Source organism: Mesocricetus auratus, unplaced genomic scaffold, assembly GCF_017639785.1.
Source record: "Mesocricetus auratus isolate SY011 unplaced genomic scaffold, BCM_Maur_2.0 Super-Scaffold_100018, whole genome shotgun sequence".
NCBI classification, from domain to species: Eukaryota; Metazoa; Chordata; class Mammalia; order Rodentia; family Cricetidae; genus Mesocricetus; species Mesocricetus auratus.
The window spans coordinates 26371882-26395348 of NW_024429199.1; the positions used below are offsets into that span (position 1 = coordinate 26371882).

The 23467-nt window shown below is 43.4% G+C and overlaps 1 protein-coding gene across 1 annotated transcript in view; it reads right to left on the reverse strand.

Moving 5' to 3' along the window:
- Window positions 1-23467, reverse strand: part of Map3k5 (mitogen-activated protein kinase kinase kinase 5) — a 188731-nt gene that overhangs the window by 47159 nt on the left and 118105 nt on the right. Inside the window, exons 12-14 of the mRNA XM_005065835.4 lie at window positions 15671-15720; window positions 12567-12662; window positions 9626-9707 (exon numbers count right to left, since the gene is read on the reverse strand). Coding sequence (XP_005065892.1) covers window positions 9626-9707; window positions 12567-12662; window positions 15671-15720 — 228 coding nt within the window. The remainder of the gene's footprint in view (window positions 1-9625; window positions 9708-12566; window positions 12663-15670; window positions 15721-23467) is intronic.

Consider the following 23467-nt stretch of genomic DNA (forward strand, 5'->3'; position numbering starts at 1 on the left):
GTGACAGGGCTTCTCTAGGGACCAGCGCACGATCTTTCCCCCACTGTGCCCTGATTTTCCTCTGCCTGGCTCTATGTCTGTTCTTCCCACCACCTGTGGCTAATCTGCTCCTTTTACTCAGCTTAGGGCGCTACTGCAGCACTTCATGGGTCGCCAGGGCAATAAAACCACTGAAAGGGATCAAGGAGGGGAAAGTGGGAGGTTTTAGTAGTTGGTGTTGGAGAAGTAAGAATTGTCCCTGTCAGTCTTCCAAGATGAGGTGTTGTTGTTTGTTTGGTGGATCAAAATGAGACAGAGAGGCACTCCCAAGAAATGAAGGGGGCTACAGACAGGGACAGAAGCAAGACTCACACTCCCCCAAAGGGCTTTAGAAATGAGAAACAGAGGACACTTCTGATCTTTCAGGTAAGAAGAAAGCATGTACAGTCCCGAGCCTCTACGGGTCATGCATCTTGGTCAAATATGGAAACGGGGATCAAAGTTAACGGGAACAGAGAGCATTTCACAGAGGCCACCTCAGACCCAGAGACAGTACAACCAAAGGTGCAGCACGCAGACAGGCTAGACAAAGCCCGGGACAGGAACTGCAGCATTTTAAGACCTTTCAGTGATCAAGCTGTGTAGCAGCAGGAACCCAGCAAAGGTCTCAGACAGGAAGGGGAGGGCCCAAGAACCAGGCCCCCTCGCTGTCTACCGCTCTCTGGAGTGCAGATCTGACAACAGATTTGCCTTATGGAGTGATCTCTGCTGTCTGCTTTGAAAAAGAAAATTTCTTGTGTTGAAAAGCCAGAAAAAATTTAATTAAATTTATTTATTTACTTTATATCCCAACCACAGTTTCCCCTCCCTCCTCTCCTTCCGTTTCCTCCACTACTCCCCTCTGTACCCCTCTCCAACCCACTCCTCCTCTGTTTCTGTTCAGAAAGAGGAAGGCCTCCCATGGTATAAACAAAGCATAGGATATCAAGTTGCAGTGAGACTAAGCACCTCCCTTGTATTAAGGCTGGGCAAGGCAACCCCAGTATGAGGCATAGGTTCCCAAAAGTCAGCCAAGACATTAAGGGAAAGTCCCTGCTCCCACTGTTTATAAAAGCCAGAAATTTAACATTAAATGTCAACGTGCCATTCATGAAGATGATCATTATTGTGGATTTTTATGTTCATTAAGAATGACCTTGAAATACACACAGCACAGCCGATAAACTAATAAAGAAAACAGACAAATACAAGCAATGAGGTTTTAACAGAACTTTTAAAAATGCATATAGTTAACAGATAATTTTTGTTTGAGTATGTAGTTCATGTTAGCCTTGGGCTCATAATTCTCCTGCCTCCACTTCCTGACTACTGGAATAGATTACAGGCACGTACCACCATAGTTGACCATTAATTTACACATGAAATGAGAAATCTCTTTTTAATGAAAATGTCAGACTTGTGGTTTAAAGCCAGATCTTCAAAATCAAGAGTGTGTTCTTCCCACTGCCCCTGTGTGGTGGTTTGAAAGAGAACGGCTCCCATAGGCTCCTAAGTTTGTATGCTTAGTCCTCATTGATGAACTGTTTTGGAAGGGTTAGGAAGCATGGCTTTGCTGGAGGGGGCAGGGTTTTGTTAGAGAAGACACGTCACTGGTGGCAGACTTTAAGGTTTCAAAAGTCTATACCAGGCCCAGTCTCTCTCTCTCTCAGTGTCTCTCTCTCTCTCAGTGTCTCTCTCTCTCTCTGTCTCCCTCTGCCTGCAGATGAAGGATGCAAATCTCTTAGTTACTGCTCTGGCACCAAGGTGGTCATAGAGTAACCCTCTGAAACTGTAAGCAAGCCCCCATTAAATGATTTCTTTTATAAGAGTTGCCTTGATCATGGTGTCTCTTCACAGCAACAGAACAGTTACTAAGACACCATGCTACAGAGAACCCGATCGTGCATAGCTTAAAAATGTGTATTACTTTTGTTTTCAACACCAGCATCACAATGATGTTTAGTTACCTGTTCCAGCTTAATACCCCCTCACTTTTTCAAACACGTGCCTGGTAACCTTGACCTTTCAGACTCCAATCTTCCCTTACTCCCTACATCAAAGCCATTGACAAATACTATGAGGTTTCCTCTGTGCAGACTCACACAGTACATCTTTGTCTTAACTCTAAAGTCTCCATCAATCTCTGTCCCCTCCACCCCTGTTGCTTTCTTCTCTAGTAAGTTTTCCCGAGGAGGATGACCCTGAACTTTGAAACACTCAAAGTTCCAAAGGGACCTTAAATATGAGCAGGGCAAGCTCTGCTTTCTTGGCTCCTGGTTGTTTTCAGGGTTAGACACGAACTCCTTGGCACAGCATGAGTGTCCTTCAGGCCACTTACCACCTACTTCCTGCCGTTTCTCCTCAGTCTCTTCCAGTGGGCGTGACTCCAGACGTGGCTTTTCCCCCTTCAAAATTCTACCTTACGCTGCAGGTACAAGTTCGTCCACCCTTCATTGACTTCTCAAGATGGCCCGATGTGTTTCTAAGACTTTCTGCTCTCTCTTTGGTCATTGTTATCAATGTTTTGTTAGGTACTGAACCCAAGGTGCCGTGCATGCAGGCAGGGGCTCTACCAAGGAGCTACCTTTGGAGCCCTCTGCTCGCTTCCCATTGGCCCTGTCTTGCCCACTTGTTTGCATCATCATTGCTCATCTTAGAGTTATTTGGGCAGCAGTGGGTAACCATAACGATTTGCTTGTCAATCAAGATAGGACATGGCAAGAACTTTGAAAAGCAGGTGACAAATCATTTGGAGTCAGTACCAGGTTGGGAGGTAGAAACAAGAGGGTTAGAAGTTCAAGAGCAGCCTTGACTATAATTTGTAAGACTGTGAGACCTTATCTGGGAACAAAAAAGATTCAGCGTCAGTGTAGTTGTGGTTGCAAGTGTTTGCAACGGGGACACTGCCAGCCTAGTGAAGAACATGGACGCTGATGGGGCCAGTCGACTTTCGGTTTCCCTCAGGAACCTAAGCATCCAAAGACTATTTTTGTTAAAGCATTTCTTACTGGAAAAAAAAAAGCAGTCATAAATAAAAACCACATGTTGTAATAAAAACAGCATGATTAAAATAAACCACCTCAATTGCAATTGCTGTTTTGATGCATTATTACTTACTTTTTTTATTCTTACAAAATAAAGACATAAATTGAAAAGGCAATTCTGAAAGAGCAATGAGACAGGAAGCTGGCTGTTCTGTATGGACAGGGAATTATCTATGTGACGGACTGAAAAGTGAGCTTAGAATGGGGGTTGAGTACCCAGGAGGGCAAGGAGGAGTCAGCTGCCTGACGGCAAAATTGAGCACCTACTGTGGGTACCCGGAGCTATATTAGACAATACTCCTATGCTAGGTGCTTAGTCTAGAGATGAAGGCTGTCCAGCCAGTCCAGGAAATCTGTCTGAGAAGGGATGGGAGGGTGGGGACCTGAAACAAACATCAAAGATACTCTAAGCAACTTGTTAAGTGACACATGTCATGTGGAAAGAAAGACGAGGGCGGGGAGAGAAGGGAGGCCGTTTAAAGGCAGGAGTACACTGCCGATAAAGCCTGTGTTCTATTTCTATGGCAATAGGTTAGCAAGTTAGGTTGTTGCTAAGGGAGACAGCAGGTGCATTTCAAAGCCACGGTTGGGAATACATGTAGAACCTTTCTTTTTTTGTTGTTGTTGACTTTCCAGAACAGTCCAAACTGGGATGGGAGGAGAGCTGGCATGGAGGATGTAGCAAGGACAAACAACAGATGGTGATTCCCCCAGGCCTTACACTGGCAAGGGAGCTACAGAGAAATGGGCACCTTTTAAAGTCTAGACACTTTCCCCTGGAGCTTCATTGCACCGTGTAAGAAGTCACCTCATGGATCTTAAAATCGTTTTTATTAGTATCAGGCCTATACTGTCTCCTTACTAAACGTGAAAATCATTAATAACCATCAAGAGTATTAACAGAATGTCAAATCAGTAGATACTAACATCTTACGTAGCAGTTCTTGCTTCTTTCAGCTACTCACAAAACGACAACCACATAAGGGACAAAACTCAAGGCCTCCCATATGTCAGGCAAGTGCTGTACCCAGGAGCTACACTCTCAACCCAAGATGCTATTTTTGAAGACACGTCCTTATTTCCCTGGGTAACGCTGCACACTCATCCCTCACACCCTATAACTCCTCAAGTCCTCTGCTTTTTTAGCCCCCTAGCCCTGAGCACGACCATAGTGTATATTATATTCGTTTATGGTGTTGTCTCTTTCTCCTTGAAACGCTGGCTTAGTGACAGCGGGGATCTACTTCTGTTTCGGTCTCTGCTGGATCCCTGGAATCGACTGCACAGTAGTGGCCAACATTTTCTGAAATGGATAGTGGGATCCACTTGGTCCTGACAATGTAGATGAAGATGATTTCAGATTGAAAATGTGGAAGCAAAGAGCAGCCATGGGACTGGCAGGGGTGGGCTCTTGTTGACATGGCAAGCCTCCTTTAAAACAGCTGTTACGGTTTCCTGCCAAAGGGAGATAGAGCACTCCCATGTCCATGGGAAACCGCATGTACGAAACTGTCCAAACTTCCAGTGCTTTTCACTTGTGTTTTACAATGTCACCATGCTCTCTCCGTTGAAGTCCTAACCCCTCTTCTAACTAAGACGTACATCGACGACGAACTCTAGCTGTCTAGAAAGTCACTTCTGGGTAGGTTACATGCCTTTTATGGGGTTTCACTAAAGCTTTGGGTCTTCTCTTGCTACCTTCCTTTAGCCAGCTAATGTGCAGGCCCCTAGGTACAGAACCTAAAGAGGAAAAAGACCAACAGAATGAACAAATAGCAAGCCGATGCTGGCCTTATACCACATCTCAGTCATACTTTATGGGGTAGTTTTTTTTCTTTTTCTTCAGATTTCTAACTGTACATCCACATTCCAGTTAGGCACAGAAAAAGAAATAGGATCTTAAAGGAAACAAACCAGTTCGGTCACTTGATCATTCCAAATTGATTTTAAAGTCTCCGTTTACAAGTATTTGTGAGCCAAGTCGACAGAAAGAGGAATGGTAAGGTCTTTCATCACCGTGCAGGTGTCCGAGTCAAAGGAGAGTGTTCTCTCATGAAGCGGGTCCCCCCTCCCCCCACAAGAGGCAACTTTCCCTTCATGTTCCCTGGGGACAATGTAGAGACAAGTTCACAGAGCATGCTGTTCTGATGCCTCAGTCCTGTGCCTGCTGATGTGTGAAAGAGAGGTACAAAATGCGTGTGTGTGTGTGTGTGTGTGTGTGTGTGTGTGTGTGTGTATGTGTGTGTGTTAGCTGTTAACATTGCTGAATGATAGGCAATACAGTGGGCAAAGTCAGAGCAGAAAAACAGGTAAAAACTCAACGGAAACAGAGCCAAGTGAGAAGCGGGAGAGGTTAAAAATAATTTTAAAAGAAGCATGTCAGGAAGATAGGGTTACCAAGTGTGACAGCTGTGAAGTCCAGCCACTGAGAGGCACGGGACAAGGCAGGACATAACAAGGCGAGACCACAGGTGGACAAGAGAACCCATGTAAGACAGAGTTAGGGCCACTGCATGGTCCAGAGAGCTCCTCATTGTTTGGACAGGAAATTATCCCCGTGGGCTTACATATTTGAACATTTGGTCCCTGACTTATATCTGTGTTTTTGCAAGGTTATGGAACCTTCATTAAGTTTTCTGGCGGAAGCAGTTTGGTACGGCACACCTGAGGTTTGACAGGCCAGCACCACTTCCTGTCTCCTCTCTGTCTCTTGCTCCCACGGCCGTGTCTTCCTCGTCAGGATGGACTGCATCCCCTATAACTGCATGCCTGCTCCCCCCCCAGAAAAAAATCCTGTACACCATGATGGATTCCATGCCCTAGAATGCCTTCTCTTTAAGTTGCTTCTTGTCAGGTATTTGAGCACAAGAAACACAATGAATGTACGCCTTCTACAAAGAGCAGCAAAAAAGTGCGTAGCTTGGAGAGCCCCAAGATTAAGCCTGAACTGGAGGTCTCTGATGATGACAAGAGGAAACACAGAGAGGGAAGGGTAAGTAGTGGGGCTGGGCTTCTCGCAGGTATCTGGACCAGATTATGGGGCAGGCGCTGTCACCCCGCAGGAATGTATTAGAAGGCAAGAAATGTAACAATGGGATTGTAGGTATAAGTATTAAAACCTTAATGGCTGGTTATGCTCAACTGCTTGAAGACTTCACTGTAAACTAACACATTAAGTTACTAAGAATATGGGCTCATAATCCTTCCATAAAAAATCCAGTTTTGAGTCACAATGCATGGCCCTGAATCAAAAGGAAATGTCTCAGTATAAAGACAGAAAGGTCCACTAAGACACGATATCATGCTGTGGTTTAAACTACCTTGTACAGCTCATATGTGTCTTAGAGTTTTTTATTGCTATGAAGAGACACCATGACCATGGCAACTCTATAAATAAAAACATTTAATTGGGGTAGCAGTTTACAGTTTCGGAGGTCCAACCCATTCTCATCAGAATGGGGCACATGCAGGCAGACACGGTTCTGGAGCTGGGAGTCCTACATCTTGACTCAGAAGCAACAGGAAGTCGACTGACTGTCACAGTGAGTGAAGCTTGAGGAAAGAGACCTCAAAGTCATCTTCGTGTCATCTGTGTGTGTGTGTCCCCCAATAGTGTCACTCCTTTTGCAGGGCATTTTCATTCAAACCACCACAGTATGAATCTGGAAAATTATTTCAAAACTTAAAGCTGAGAAAAGACAGTCATGAGCTTCTTGTTCAAGTTTAAGGGACGGAATTATCTTAGACAAGCAGGGGTATAAAACAAAGCAGACTACTGGCAAAGTTAGAGGCAGAACCCAGGGCTCTTGTCTCTAAGGAGTAGACTGGGTTCTCTGAACAGGAGAGATCTGGTCATGAGCCAGAGGAGGCTGTACCATCCCAGCATTCATTACTGAACTCAGAAAAATTCTAACTCCTGTTTCTACGAAGTTTTCAAATGCCAGGAAATCTGGGGTTGGCCATGACCTCAGAGTTTATGGAACCACATTAATACTATCTACTGAATGTTGACAACATCCTAAGTGAAGATAAAAACATTAAGGAGGATCTCCTGGGAAGCCATCTTTCCCAACATTTTCTATTTGGTGGACTAAGGCACCCAAAGGCTTCATGGATAATTGAATTCCACTTGAAGTAAAGACAAAATAATTGTGCATGCAGATCTCAACCATTGTTTAAAGATGCTATCTAATAAAATCTTTCTTATCCAGGATACAGGTTGAGAAGAAAAGGAATTAATTTTGGCTTTTCATACACGGACTGAAGTTTGAAGCAGTCGGTGGGCAGGAAGTGAAGGAGTTCATTATAATAAACTATCATGCCAATAAAACATTTTAAATAGGAAATGTTGAAAATATTTAAGGAACATCATCAAATATATATTGGAAAATTATATACTATATAAAAATGTTAAGTTAAGGCTCAATGATATTCAGCCATGGCTATGAAAAGACACTGAGAGGAAGAACACAGGTAGACCTCAGCATCCTTCAGCCCAGAGGATTACTGTAACCATTCATGAATGCTACACTAATTGAACAACTATGACAGAATGAGGCACAAAGGCAAACCGATTCCAAACCCTTAAAACAACAGATGCTTGAATTCGTGGGCAAGGCTGTAAAGCCCATTGAGAATATCACAGAAATCATTCTCTGTCAGAGAATTTAAATTACTCTGATGAGACTCAAGGTGCAGTCCTAAAAGTGTGCTTTCTACCACAAAAGCTTGGTATGCCCATGATTAGTGGAGTAAGGTGTGTTGGGAGAGTTGTGATGAGTCAGAGAGCATCATCACACAGGCATGGAAGTTTTTGAGAGGTCAGATGACTTAGCAGAACCTTCTAGATATTCTTAGGAAGAAACATTAGCATTCCCCTCATTTAATTGGCCATGGGTACTTTTCGTAGACTTGCCCAATCAAGAAGGGTTTCTCTTAACACCCACCCCATGTGCTACTACTGAACAGAGTTCTTTCCAACACGACAAGAGACTGAAGGTAGACACATCAATCACAAACCTAAAGCACCCTGTGCTATGTGATGAGTATAGTGAAATTAGCTCCTAGTCCCCAACCTGGTGGTTCAATCTAATCACAAAACAACCTTGTCTAACATGGTTCCCTTAGCCTGGCTACAACACACACTTATTTCTGTTGAAATGTATTGAATTCCTCAAAGGAAAAAATGGCATAAAAGGTAGATATCGCTGATTAAAAAAACAGAAAGAGAAGCCAGCAACATGTGACATTGCAAAAGATTTGATGAGTTTTTGTCTCACCCCTTCATACTTTTATTTTAGTGATCATTCTCATTATTTTTTTACCCTGACAATTGCTTTGTATCAAGTGATAGTAAATCTAACACACACACACACACACACACACACACACACACACACACACACACACAAAGCACAGATACTGAGAGTCAAAAGAATCCTGAAATAGGATTTGAGAGACCTAGTTCCAATACGATCCTTTGATCCCAAGGCAAAAGATCTAAATAAGTATCATTATCTACTACTCTATGTCCAGTGGCCTAATATGTGGAGAAATTATTTTTTTTCAGATCAGACCAATCATCTTTTTATAGATTTAAGAGGTATGGGGCTTCTTTATCAAAATAAAATTTATATAACCATTAGATAATCACAGAATTTAACCATAGATAGCATTAACTGTTGGTTAGTATGTTAAACTTTTCTTTCAATTGTTACTCTGAGGAACAGTTTTTCTTTTAGTTCAGCAAATGGGATGAAATTATCAAAATGACCTAAAAATCATATATACTGATCATGGGTCTTAGTTTATCGTTTTGTCCTTTTTTTTCAATTTCATTTCAAAGTTAACATGTAAATTTCAAGACAGTGGCCCTGTCATCCCAACACTCAGGAGGCGGAGGCAGGAGGATCTGGAATTCAAGACAGTCTTGGCTAGGGAGTGAGTTCAAGGTCGAACTCATATAGAAAGCGATATGAAATTTTATCACCTAGAATCTTCAGGGAGTATTTTGGTTAGGTTTGAACATGGCCAAGGGGAGACTAGACAAGGAAAAAGTGAGGGTTCTGTGGCCCACGCACTGAGGTCGGTTAACTCCTTCGGAGCCAATGCATAGTTAGTCACTATCAGGAAAGTTAACTATGACAGCACAGATCCTCTGAGGAGGAAACGACCAGTGTTTGCTTTTACGCTATTTTTAAAACTTTACTATTATTATTTTTATGTATGTCTATGCGAGTGCTTTCGTATGAGTGAGGGCCATATGTATGTGTGTCAGTGCCTGCAGAGGGATGGCTTGAGATCCCCAGGAGCTGGAGTTACGGGAGATTGTGAGCTGCTGGACATGGGTGCCTGGAACTGAACATGAATCCTCTGGAAGAGAAGAATGCTCTGAATCGCTGAGTCATCTCCCCAGCCCCGCATCTTAAGAGGAAATTTAGACTCTGATTGAGTGCCTCCATGCATCACCTCATCACTGGGTGATGAGTCTCATCCCTTCCCATCCCCCTTGAAGTCAGCTGCCTTTGCTCATTTGCAAAATGCACGTTTGCTCCAGTCCTTACCTCCAGGGAGTCGCCTTCACAGTCTCCTTCCTCCGTGCCTCTGCCCTTCTCCTCCGTGATGGTATTCACCATTTCAAAAAACCTACAACGAGAGTTGCTGTTCACGGCACATGCAATGTTAAACTCGGACGCGCCCTCACTTCGCTCAGCAAACCCGTCATAAGCTGACAATATCTTAGGTGGAAAATTCATTTGGGGCACTAAGCCCATCGAGCATCCTGCCTCTGCCCATCCGTGCTCAGAACTTTTGTGTCATTCAGTGGAATGGGGCAGTCGTGGAACACAAGCTCTGTGGATAAAGAATCGCCCACGATCTTAGTGAATACAATATCTGTATCTAACTGGCATCCCAGCAGACATCAGCGAATTGGTTGATCACACTGCTGAGGAGCAATCTGAAGGACCAACCGGAAGTGGGGCTGCCCTATGGCGCTAGCCGGAAACGGTCTCTGGTGAATCAATTATCATGCTCTCGGGGCTCTCAAGTGGAAAGACCCTCAGCCCAACCATTGTAAGTAAATAGATTCCAAATCGACTTTAGAGCAAAATTCAAGTAATCTTTAGGCAAATAAACCATCAGGATCGGTCTGAGTGGTGGAGGGGGTGGAAGCGCAAAAAGAAATCTCAGACTGTTAGGATTTTTCTAGAAATTTCTGATTATAAATAACTATAAATGCAATATGGACCTAGCACACAGAGGCGACACAAAGCCATAGAACTGTTGAGAATGTGGACGTGGCTATCAGAGAAAATGACTGGGTTCTATGTGAGCTTAGGCAAATTCTCCTACTTCTCTGGGTGCTTAGCTGTAAAGCTGGGGGTATACCCATTTCACAGACTGAGAAGATACTTTGAGCAATACTTGTACAGTGAGCACAGAACACTGCATTCATAAACATTAATGTTGCTTTGTTGCTGCTATTGTTATTAACAAAACAAAAAACAAAACGAAGTAGCCGTATTCTGGATGTTCCGGAACATCTAGTATCTGTAGATTTGATCTCAGTTGCTGTATCTTCTGCCTGAGCACTTCAATATTATGCATGCAGATCCTATAAGTATTGCTTATATATGTTTTGGTGACAGAGCTACCTCTCTGTTTCTGTTTTTCCTTCTTTATTTTTCTTTTCTTTCCTTATTTTATTTTTTGCTGTTGTTTTCAAGACAGGATTTCTTTGTGTAGCCCCAGCCATCGTGAAACTTGGTCTATAGACCAGGTTGGCTTCAAACTCAGAGATCTGCCTGCTGCTGCTTCCTAAATTCTGGGATTAAAGGTGTGCACCACCACTGCCCAGTGAGTCACCCCTCTTTGAATGACATTTTAAAACGCTTGTTATGCTTTATTTCTGAAGTCAGTTTCAGACCAAGCAATATAAGTGAGAAATAAACTTGTCTCCTACCCTCTGAGTACAGTTGTGGCCAGTGGTTCACAAATGAATTAGGGGATGCACCTTGTACATGGGCTGCTGGCTTCATAGGCAGGACATGCTATATGCAAGGCTAAGGACATGGGCAGAGTAGGCTGCCATGTGATGAGATTACCTATACAACTCGGAAACTATTTCTGTACCTCATTTTATTTTTCCATCCATTCATGAATCTACCCTTTCAATAAAAACCCAGTGAACATCTAGGGCCAAGAACTGTTCTTCCTAATGGGAGCCAATAAATAGGGGCTTTTGGAATTTGTGGCCTGTTTACAGAGTTCACTTGTGCCTAATAAAACAATTTTTTTCACGCAATATATTTTGATCATTTTTTCCCTCCCCCAATTCTTATCCTCCAATCCCATTGCACATTTCTTGGAGGTCAATAGCATGAAAACAAAGCAAAATCCCATGACTGATTGGAATAGGAGTAAATTCTGATTAAGACTAAATTACCAGGGTGAGGTGGAAGCAAAAGTAAGGTCAATTAAGAGGGAAAAGAAAGCAAAAGAACTTTTTAAAGTGGCTTTACAGGTAAACATTAAGACCTGAGAACCTGAGATGAAGATACACATCAGGCATTAATGGAAACCTTTTCACTGTGAACCACCATAACAGAATATAACACATCTGGACAGCAATCCACTGTGTCTACCAGGGGCGTGGACCTGCAGTCACATGTGCCTGGGTCAAGTTCCCAACTTTATCCTCATTGGTTATATGATTTTAAGGTAGTTACCTCTCAAAAAATTCTATTTCTTTTTCTTCTTTTATGGAAGATGGCAACCATACCCGTCTAATCGGATTTCGCTAAAGATTAAAATCGATGCTGTGCCAGAGATGAGCTTAAGATGAAAGCAAATTTCTGCCTGTCTGTCATTTATTATGGTGATTGTTTGAAAAAAGAACAACCGTCGATTAAATTTAAGCGCAGACTAGCTTTCGCCATTCACTTCTCTTCTGCTCTATTGCCCATCAGTGTGTTCTAAGGGAATATGAAATATTTAACTAAGAGAAATATACCTCAGGGGGAATATGCTCATCAGTTTTTGGGTTATCTCTTTTACTGGGGTAGATCAGATCCTAGGCTACGGACCCACCAGAGGGGTTGGCTCAGGTACTTAATGCTTCCCAGGTAGTTCTGCTAGGAGTAGGGTGGAGGGTGGTCCCTGCAGACATAAGTGGCTCTATGCTAAATAATCTGCTCACTGAAAATCTGGCTCTCATATATAATAAGCAAGCATTTTCAAAATGAGGGATGGTATTAAACAATTAACTGCTACACCCTGGCTAACGTTTTATTTGTATAAAATACACGGTGGCTAAGGAAAGGTCTGGTTTGCTAAACAGAAATCCTAGACCCAATACCACAGGCTTATAGAGCAGTCTTTAAAATTTGGTGGCTGTGCAACTGCCCCACCATCAATTTTCCACAGAAGCCCCCTGTGTCTTTTCACCTGGAAACAGTGATCAAGTGAAAACAGCCCCATCCACACTGAAGAACAAATACATACTTTTTACAGTGCAGCTCTGTGCAGAAGTAGATCTGGAAGTCGTCAGAATTGTGAAGCACATATAGGAAACAGCAGCGTTCTTCAAACTTGGAGATGCTGAAACAAACAAACAAAGCCCGCCTTTATTCAGACACATGCCAGCACTTCCACAGATCGCTAATGAAAAAGATAAGTATTTTTTATATCTAAGCCTGCTATGACATCACTGTCAGTTATAGCAAGAAGGTATTATAAGTGGCACTTTCAAGACTGATAGTCCCCATACCATAATATTAAAACTATGTATTATTCCTACCCATCTTTGCAGAACAAGGCTGCTCTGGGGTGCTGAAAAAACACGTAAGACATGCTGGTTTTGGCATGGACATGAGTCCTGTCTCATAGCAGTTACCTAGCTGAGAGGGAAGCACACGTACAAACTGGCTGCCTAGCCTCGGTGATTCTGGGCCTGTGCGAAGGGTTTTCAGAGCTAGCAAGGCAGTTCATACAGGTAGCAAGGTCACTGCACCAGCTGGAGAGACTTTAAAGGGACAGAACAATGTGGACCAGCACTTGGTGTGGACCTAGCAAGTACTTTACTTTAGAGCGGTGGTTCTCAACCTGTGGGCCACCGGCCTCTTTGAGGGTCAAAAACCGTTTCACAGGGGTTGCCTAAGACCACTGGAAAACACAGGTATTTACATTATGATTCATAACAGCAGCAAAATTACAGTTATGAAGTAGCAATGAAATAATTTTATGGTTGGGAGTCATCACAACATGAGGAACTGTATTAAAGGGTTGCAGCATTAGGAAGGTTGAGAGCCCCTCTTTAGAGCAATGTGAACAGTTTTGGGTTGGTAAGTTAGGACACGCTAGTTTACTCCAGGCGTTGCCGACGTTTTCTGTAATGGGCCAAATGGTAAAATATTTCAGGTTTTATAGGCCAAACCACTCAGTCCCGCTATTGGAGCATGGAAGCCTCACATACGAATGAGACTGTAGCTGTTGTCTAACAAAACTTGATTAATAAAACAAGCAAAGGTTCCCACTGATCCAGGAACATAACTTATCAGGCCACGTCATCATATTTGGACCTGCTATTTCTTCATTTTGAAATACAAAATTTTTTTGCTTTGAGAATGGTCTTCTCACATTTCTTAGGATGGCTTCAAGCTCACTGCGAAGTCCAGGTTGACCCTGAATACAGGCATGTGACAGGGGAAGTCCTTCTGTGTATATGTTTGTTTGATTGGTTAATAATTAAAGCATTGTTGGCCAGCAGGGAAGCAAGATAGGTGGGACTGGGAGTCGAGGAGGATTCTGGGAAATACAGTCAAGAGTGGAGAGTTGCCATGTGATCCCAGGAAGAGAGGATGCATGAGGCTGTGTCCTTGGTAAGATAAGACCTTATAAAAATATATATTAGTAATTATAGGTTAATAATTAAGTCAGAGCTAGCCATTAAGAAACCATAGCAAACGATCAACAGCTTCATAATTAATATATTGTCTCGTGCATTATTTGGGGGCCGAGACAGCGGCGGGACCCAGGCAGCTGGCAGGAAGAATACAGGCACGTTCCAGCATGCCCAGATTTTATATGTTCATCTTTTAAGACTCTTCTCCAAATGCATTTCTAGCATGCCATTGCTCATCTCACGTCACATGGCCATCGGTTGTTAAGTGCTTGTTACGCCTTGCCACTCAACTGTGAATTATTCCAGAGGACTTCTTGTCTTCGTCACTGTCCCATCTTTAGCTGACTAGGACTCAATATGGCACACAGGTGATGCTCAGTAAGTGCCATTGGTTTGAGTTGGCTACATTGTGAGGTGATGCAAGGCAAACGGCTGACCCAGTTGGACTGCTCCTTAGTTTGTCATCCTGTCTTTATAGAGAAGGAAGCCAGGAGAAGCCGGCTGTCTTTGAAGTCACAGTTCAGAAGTTTCCCAACATGTAAACCAGCAATCACCAAAGGGAGGCATTCTACATACATGTCATGAGTCACAAGAACTGTTAGGGAGGGCTGCCAGGCCTAATTAGTAAGAGCTAAACCACTATAAAACAGATCTGATGAGGCGAAATGCAGTTACTCCACTAAATGGATGCTGAAGAAGGCAGCGATAAATAAAGAGTACTTGCTAATGAGTGGTTTAAGAATTGAAATAGTACGAGTGGAAAACTTTATTTGAGAAGGTATTGATTGGAGAGTCATGAGTCACCCTCGTAATCTTGCTTGTTTCTATTCAGATCATTCATGAGGTAACAGGTAGTTGTTCTACCAAGCAAACTAAAATTATTGGTGACTCACCGCTCTACCAGTTCATGCCCTAACAAAAACCAATTACTGCTATTGCAAAAGCAACAGGATATTGCACAACCGGCCCACAGAAGTCTGTTCTCTCCCATCCCCATTATGTGGGGGTAAACAGTAGTGAACACAGTTTGGTTTGAAAGTTGAATGAGTTGCTGTGGCATAGGCTTCTAAGATGACGAAATTCCAAACACTAAACTGCTGACACCTGATTCTGACCCCCTGACCTGATTTCTAATTCTCAGGAGAGCACATTTTTTCTGAGCCATTGGCATTATGACAAGGTTTTAGAACTGAACTGAAATTTGTGACCTCAGAAACACAATTGCATCAACAGTGGCATTGGGAAAAATTTCATGAATTCCCCATTCATAGGCTACCATTAATATGAGATCCTGAGTATAACCTGGGAGACGGCCTGTAGACCTGCCAATAACCTGAAGGATAGAAAGCCGTCTTACAGCTTAACCAAAAGGTCAGCCAGTGGACACACACACACACACACACACACACACACACACACACACAAACACACACCCCTCCACGTGACTCCCTTTTTGCCACATGTCAATATTCTAGGCCATAGTTCACATTTCCCCCACAGTGACAAACATGAGGTCACTTCAAGGATCCGTGACAGTGAGGTGATCTTTACAACAGGGCAGAGAAGCTGATGGTTGAGTCTTCACAACAGAGAAGGAACCTTAAAGTGGTTTTTGAACTTAAATTATGATTTAGAGTCCAACCCGGGCTCTGAATATTTCAGAAGAGTGTCTTCTTAGCACACAGGGTATCTTGGGGAAACATACCTTACTCCCCTGATAGAGGTAGCACTGAAGTTCCACTCATGTATACCTTTCTGGAACACAGAAGAACAACGACAGAGAAGATTAAGTCATCCACGTGGAAAATAACATCATAAAATAATTTAGTTTTATTAGTTTTAACAATAGTCATCTGTTTTCCTGATGCCTAATTCTTTACGAATAAATTATCTAAGTAGGCTGAACTCACAAAGGGTGATGCTTACTTACTAATTCCTTTACTTGAAGACAACAACAGCTTTTAAAAAACCTGCAAGTTACTGTCATTAAATGTAAACCTTAATTTTAGTTGTAACTATTATGCTTTAATTTTAAGTAAAACCCAAACCAAAACAGCAACAAGAAAACACAGTGACCAAGGTAATTAGATTGCTGTAGTCAATAACTATTTTCTCTTTGTATAATTGCCAATTATTTTCTATGCATTTGTGTGTTTAGGTATGCATCTGTGGGGTCTGCAAGCACATATATGCATATACCTATACCTATAATTATACCTATATCTATATCTATACCTATATCTATATCTATAATCTGATGATTTCTCCATTGGCCTGGAGCTTGTCACCTGAGCCCCTGTTTGCATCTCCCCAGGTCCGGGAGTGCAGATGCACATCACCACATCTGAATTTTTTTATGTTGGTGCTGGGAGTTGATCTCAGCTCACACGTGTGTAGAGCACTATACTGAACAAGTTATCTCCCCAGACTTAGCAATATTTATTTCTGAGAAAGAAAAACTATTAATTTGAATAAAATCTCTGTAAGGTTTTAAAAATAATTATTTCTGAATTATTTCTTTGCCTTTTGAATTTGAAAGAGGGGGCATATTTTTGTAACTCAGGCTGGCCACGAATTTGCGACCTTGTTGCCTCGGCTTCTAGAGTGCTGGAATTCTAAAGCATACCATCACAGCCAGGTTGGAATTAACTTTAGGTAAAATTTTCAATGAAACTAGTACCTGGTGTGTTTCTTCTTTTTTAGAAATTAATGTGTATGTGTGTGTGTCTGTGTGTGAGTGTATTTGTGTCTGTGTGTGAGTTTATGCGCATGTACAGACTGCCTATTACAACTTTAAGGGATTATTACTGAATTAGCTTATTATTACATATTAGCTTAATATGCTAATAATTGAACATAAAGATTGGGTTATTATGTGATAGGTAGATATGGGTGATTCCCAGAGTCCATATTTTAAAAAACTGAAAATGTACCTTTCAATTATGACTAAACATATCACAATAATTATCAGATAATTGTCCTTAGACTATTTTTCCTTTACAAATGTTTGGAAATCTCAACATGTCCCGAGCTGACACATTGGGATGCAATGCACGGGAGATTGTTCGGCCTCACCCAACTGCTATCGGACCTGTAGGCTGGTTCAGACGGCCATGGCGTTTACCCTGGCTTTCAATTACTCCTTAAGCGAAGGCTAATTCCAGGGTCTACACCCTAACCACTCATGTTCTCTGATAAAAGAAGGTTGACAGATACTCTGTCATCAAACTCACAGTTTTGGGTAATTATTCAGAACATCCAAGCAGTTTTTTTAATTTTGGAAAGCTTTGCTAGACAGACCTATAAAAATGACTAAATGGAATTCAATTTCTCTTTTAAACTGTCAATCAGATGCTGACTTGAACTGACTTCCTTTACCAAGTGCCCGGGTGACTGCTCCTGCTGCAGGAGTCTGACAGCCAACTTCTCCTCCAGAACTCCCGTCGTAATGAAAAGACCTACTGGATGACTCTGAAATTATGCTAGGCAGTGAAAAATGTCTCAAGCTCTCTCACTAAACCAGTGACCTTACATCAGTCTCAATAACACCTACGAACAAAGTCTGCCTGGGATTCTTTAGATGGTTACCCTGTCTGATCTCATGCTCCAATAAGGATACAACTACCCTAGTTATTTTCTTAACTATACCCCCAGTAAAAATTATCATAGAAATAAAAAAAAACTGTTTGGCTACAACTTAAAATTAAAATTCATAACATGATAAAGTGAAACCACTAGGAAAGCAAGCTCTTGCCCACTGCTATGAGATTGCAATCTTGGCTGGGCTGGACAAACAGTTGCTGAACTTGGCAGCTCTGAGGCAGCCCAGAACTCTTCGCTTGGCAAAAGCAACTCAAAGAGCTATGGTTTCTATCCATGGCTCCTAAATCTTTGCTAGGACCATGCAACCAGGATTGTAGAGAGATCCCCTCAAGTCTAAGGCAAATTACTAAACGGTCAAGCACCTTACTGGGGTTTGAGCATCGTTATAACACAGCAAGTTATATCAACAGAAGATGCAGGGAACTAGGTAGAGAGGCCTAACAGAGAGCCGAGGACATGACCAAGTCACTAACACAGAGACCCAAATTTGATCCCCAGAACCCATGTAAAAATGACAGGGTAGGTCCCATGCAATCCCATCACTGAGAAGGCAGAGACAGAAGGATCTCAGTCCCGCTATTCTACCTTCTGGCCTGACTGATGAGTGGCAGGCCATTCAGAGACCTCTTGCCAAGGAGTAGACAGCATTCATGAGGTTGCCACCTGAGGCTGTCCCCCAGCCTTACGCACGCACACACACACACACGTGCATATGAACCTGCACACATATATGGACTGGTATACACACGAAAATGCGTATATACATGTGCATTATAAAAGGGACACATATAAAATAACTGGGCTGAGGCAAATTAAAATAGCAGCCTCTGCTGTCAACTTGACATGTGGCTTCTAATGCCTGTCAACCACAGGTCAGTGTCTAAATAACTATATAGCCCAAAGGCTTGGCTGCTGAACTCGTTACTGCTCACACACAACGCATCCTTACATCTAAGGCCTGCTACTGAGCTGTTACCCAAGACCATGGTCAGGACTGGAGGTGGGGATGAGAGCAGAGCAGGCTGGGTAGTGAGCAAAGCAGCCACTGAACACAGCAAGCATACACACAGGTAAGGCGACACTGTTCTGGAGAAACCAAGGAGGAGAGACCGGCCTGATTCACGGGGAAAGGAGCAGAATGCTTCCTGAACATCTGGCTCCCCAAAGACTGCCCTGCCAGGACAGCTTTGGATACAGGGCTCTTAAGCTCCAGGGCCTAAGTTGCAGCCTCTGCACTGCAAGAGGCCTGGCCTGCATAGCGAGAGGGACTTACCACAGGGAGGCGCTGGTGAGCTGCAAAGCGAATGGCACCAGCCCAGTGATGGAGAGTTGGGGAGATTAGTTAGCCTCAGCAGACCCCGCACCAGTGATGGAGAGTTGGGTGATTAGTTAGCCTCAGCAGACCCCGCACCAGTGATGGAGAGTTGGGTGATTAGTTAGCCTCAACAGACCCCGCACCAGTGATGGAGAGTTGGGGTGATTAGTTAGCCTCAGCAGACCCCGCACCAGTGATGGAGAATTGGGGTGATTAGTTAGCCTCAGCAGACCCTGCACCACAGTTACCTCTTTGAACCAGCCCAGCAAACATTTTCTAGGAACTGGTCCACTCTAGATAAGAACTAGCAGTTAACGATGAGGGTGACAGTAATAATTTAATAATTATATTCTGTAGGCCTTATTGTTATCTGCAGTAACAGCCATTCCTCCCTAGGGCATCCCCCTTCTCCCTAGCTAACAGCAACAACAACAAATTTTGGTTTTTGGAGTTGTTCAGGTTCTGATGGGGCACTGAATTTAGTCTAAACTGGCCACAATACGTTCATTTTCCTTGTTGGTGATTGGCTTAAGCATGATACAGCTTTTGTTATGAGTGATGCGAGGCTGGGCCCTCCTTTCTGGGATACTGTCTGCATCGGGCAATGCCTGTACCAGGTGTTTAAGATCACGAGAGGAAAGCCAACCACTTACAGAGATCTCAGGTCAGAGCCCTGATACAAAACCCCCTCAGAAAGTCATCTCAGGATGCTCCAGGACAGTGAATACCATTTCCTTAGTGTCTGAACTGTTTTATTTGGGACTTAGAGCGGAACAGAGCATGAATAGGAGGAAGGGAGCATCTACCTGGAATTGGGTAAGAATTTACATATTCTCTCTACATGGCCGCTGACTAGAGCTGGGGTGACAGCGGGTAGGCAGTCTTTAAGCACAGAAGGGTCCCTGCCAGCCACACTTGTGATTTGAGAAACCACAACACAGGCCAAGGCTGCTTAAATTTCAACCCTAAAAGGGAGGAATTTCAAATAACCACACCAAGTGTCTTGCATGTTGTTATGAGATAGCGTGTGAGGGGACCTTGGCAGATTCCACGTCAGTGAGGTTGACCCAGGCAGAGGGGCAAACATGCCAGGCAGGCAGAGCTTAAGTGAGAAGTTTTATTAGAGAGGGGAGGAAGGGGGAGGAAATTGAAAAGAGGTAAAGAGACAGACAGACAGACAGACAGACAGACACTCACACACACATACATACCCCCCCACACAGAAAGAGACAGAGAGACACACAGGCAGACAGACAGACAGCAGACAGAAGAGAAGAGGGAGACAGGAAAAGTCCTGTCTGCCCCAGGGGAACAGTGGGAAAGACAGAGGGAGACCATAAGTGGGTAGGCAGGAGTCCTTTTTTTTAAGGGGTCCTTTGCACCTGGGCTGACCAGGATACTGCCTGAGTGCATTCTGCCAGGTGACAGGGGCAGACAAGCATAATGCCTGAATCCTTATACATGTGGCTTCTCTGGATCTAGGTTTTTCTTCCATGGTATCCAAGCAGATTTTCCTCAAGTACTGACTCTAAACAGTGAACATCTATAGGAAAAGGTACATGGCTGGGATTCAGTAATCGTGCCCCATGAATGTAAAGTAGCTCTCCAAGAGTCCTGGGAATTGGTGTACAATTTCTGAAAGTTTTGGAAAACTGCAGTATGAAATATAGTCTGTAAACAATACAACAGATTATCCCACATTTTAGAAACTGTAGGCAAAGAAATAAGCATGACAAAGGAAAAGCAATAGTCTCAGTTCTAGAAAAATTAAGGCATTCTATGCCATGATCCACTTCCTGCTTACCATCAGATCTATTAAATTGGTTGTTTGCCTGTTATAGACTTAAGACTGGTAATAAAGGTTTCTGCTGCTTGTCTTTGTTGCAATCTTACCACTTCTTTTATTAAAAGGAGAAAATGATGGACACAGTCAGCACAGTTTACAGAGAATCAACTCACAACCCAAAGGGACTCTGGCCTGCAAAAGCTTAACTTTTTTTTTCCAGTTCCCCCTCCCTCCTCTCTCCCACTCCCCACATTCCCCTCACCTCCCATCTGCTCCTTGGAGAGAGTAAGGCCTCCCCTAGGAAGTCTAGTAAGTCTGTCCCATCATCTCGTTGAGCAAAAGCTTAGCTTTTTGTCAAGGCTATTTTAATATGAAGATTATAGGGGATGGGGTACCCCAAGTGCGGTCCATGTGCATCAAAGGACAGTGGGAGGGCTCAAGAGATGGCCTAACAGTTAAGAGAACCAGCGGAGGACCCAGGTTTGGTTCCCAGTACCAACATGGTGCCTCCCAGCCATCGACAGTTCCAGTTCCAGGGGACCTGGGATCCTCTTCTGATCTATGTAGGCACCAGAAACACACATGGTGCACACGCATGCAAGCAAAATACTCATAACATATAAGCAGTTTTAAAGACAGCAGAAGTAGGGGTGGGGAAAATTGACAGCCTTAAGCAGTCACAACACGTATTTCTTAGCACAATGTAAAAGCTGCCTGTAAAATTGTCACAGAGAGTAAGAACACCCGTATCAGACCCGATTCACTGAACAGAGAGCCGCTCTGAAAGAGCAAACAAAACCGACTAGCTGGAAGTAGTACTGTTTCCAAAAATCTCTGGCTCGCTGTTAGCTCTTTTCCTGTCTTCCAGATTCTATTGGCTAATTCTCAGGACCGTGTTCATCGCTAATTCCTTTAGCCACATTCTGATCCAAGTGTCCCTGGGTAACCTTGCTCTTCATGGTCAAGCCTCTGAAAACCTCTTCCAGTCTTGCTCTCTCCCCAACATAAGAGCATGTCTGCACCCATCTGAAAGTGCGGTCAACACAGCGCTGCATTTCAAAGCAACATGGCTAGACACACACATACAGCCTTGCTGATTGCGCCCCATTTTGGCTCTGTAGGTGTTTGCAGAGCAAGTACCCAGGTCCAAAATATATCTCTGTACAATTCACATTTTACTTCCAAATACTCTACTGGTGTTATCACCATCAGGCTTGAGTCTCCTAACACTCACTCTTCCTCTTAGTTTCTCTCCTAATGGGTGACTGAGTCATACATTTATTTTTTCAAATGGTCTATCATTCTGCAGTTGAGATCCCATTGTCCTGGTCTAACTTCTATAGCTACTTCATTTCTAGCTCTTTCCTTTAGTACTCTTTTCTGTGATCCTGCAGGTCCCAAGATTCCCTAACTCTATGTCAAGGTGTAATAAGTCTTCCAGGTATAGTGCTAACATTATTAACCCATGTTCTGTGCATTTAGCCCCGTTCTGGAAAATTCCTGGTAATTACGTGGTACTCTCCGCAGCCGTCCCATAAGGAACCATTATCATCTTTTTCTCCATGTATGGAAGCTACAGGAAGACCTGTATGGAGACGGCCCAGATCACCCAGCAAGCAACAGACGACAGCAGCCTTCATTCTGATCCTGCTCCTGGCCACTCTGCTGCACTGTGGTCAGCTCTTAGTCTAAGTATCCTCAATGACACGGTACTTCCCACCAGCGCACGTCTAAATTTTCTTTCTTCACTCAGGAAATAGGATGTGATTTTATACCATCCTGCCTACCAATGTGTTTCCCACTGCCATCACCCCCTGGTAAGCCAAAAAGTCCCCCTCATCATCCCACAAACACCCGATGCTCACATTTGCTCGTGGTGTCTCTGTTAGAATTTGCTCTATTCCCCCAGCCTGAGATGGCTTAGTCCTGCCAACAAGCAAAGTCCAGACTCCAAGTCCTTCCTGAAGCCTCACAAAGACATCGTGCCCTACTCATTGTTCCTCACCAAACTTCACAGACTAAAAGTCCAAAAGGACCTCCCTACAATGCAGCGTGGTCCCATGAGCCACAGGAGTCCTTATAGTCAGGTAGCAGGAGTGTCACACTGGTCACAGTGCTTTCCTGGGGTGTAGTGTGATACCCCAGAGGAGGAGTCACTTATGTACTAGAAATGTTACTGATGTGGGTATCAGCCATTCTCCCCCTACAAAGTGATGAACATAGAGAATCCCTTGGCTGTCATAAAGTTTCTTATTAAGGCAATTTCCTTTATGAATAAGTCAGTACTGTAAGAAAAGAGAATACTAGCACCTTTGGGACTATCTTCATTAAGGGTAAGACAATGGCCTCACAATAATATTGCTCATAGTAGCAGGTCCTAGCAAGGGTAAGGTGTGTTTGTTTGGTTGGGTAAATATTCCATTGTTATCATAACCTGTTAGTGGGTAAACTACAAAACTCCAGTTCAGCCAGTTCGTAGTTGTCCTATGAAAGTGGTAGGGGGGCCAGTGATCCACAGGCTGGATCTGAAAAGGCCACAGTTTTGAAAGAAGCCCCTCCTAGGTGCAGCTGGCAGACCTGCGTTTGAAAATGCATCACTGTGCACACTGACACAGTGATTCCATGCTAGCAATCATTTAGTATCTCTGCCAAAACATCCAGACATGCAATAGCGTGCAACATCAGTAAAAACAGAATTTGGATGCTTCCAGGGAGCCATTCAATCATTTCAAGCCCTTTTTCTATAAACTAGAGCTCTGTGCCAGGTGACTGGTAGCCATTTTGATAGAGGTCACAGA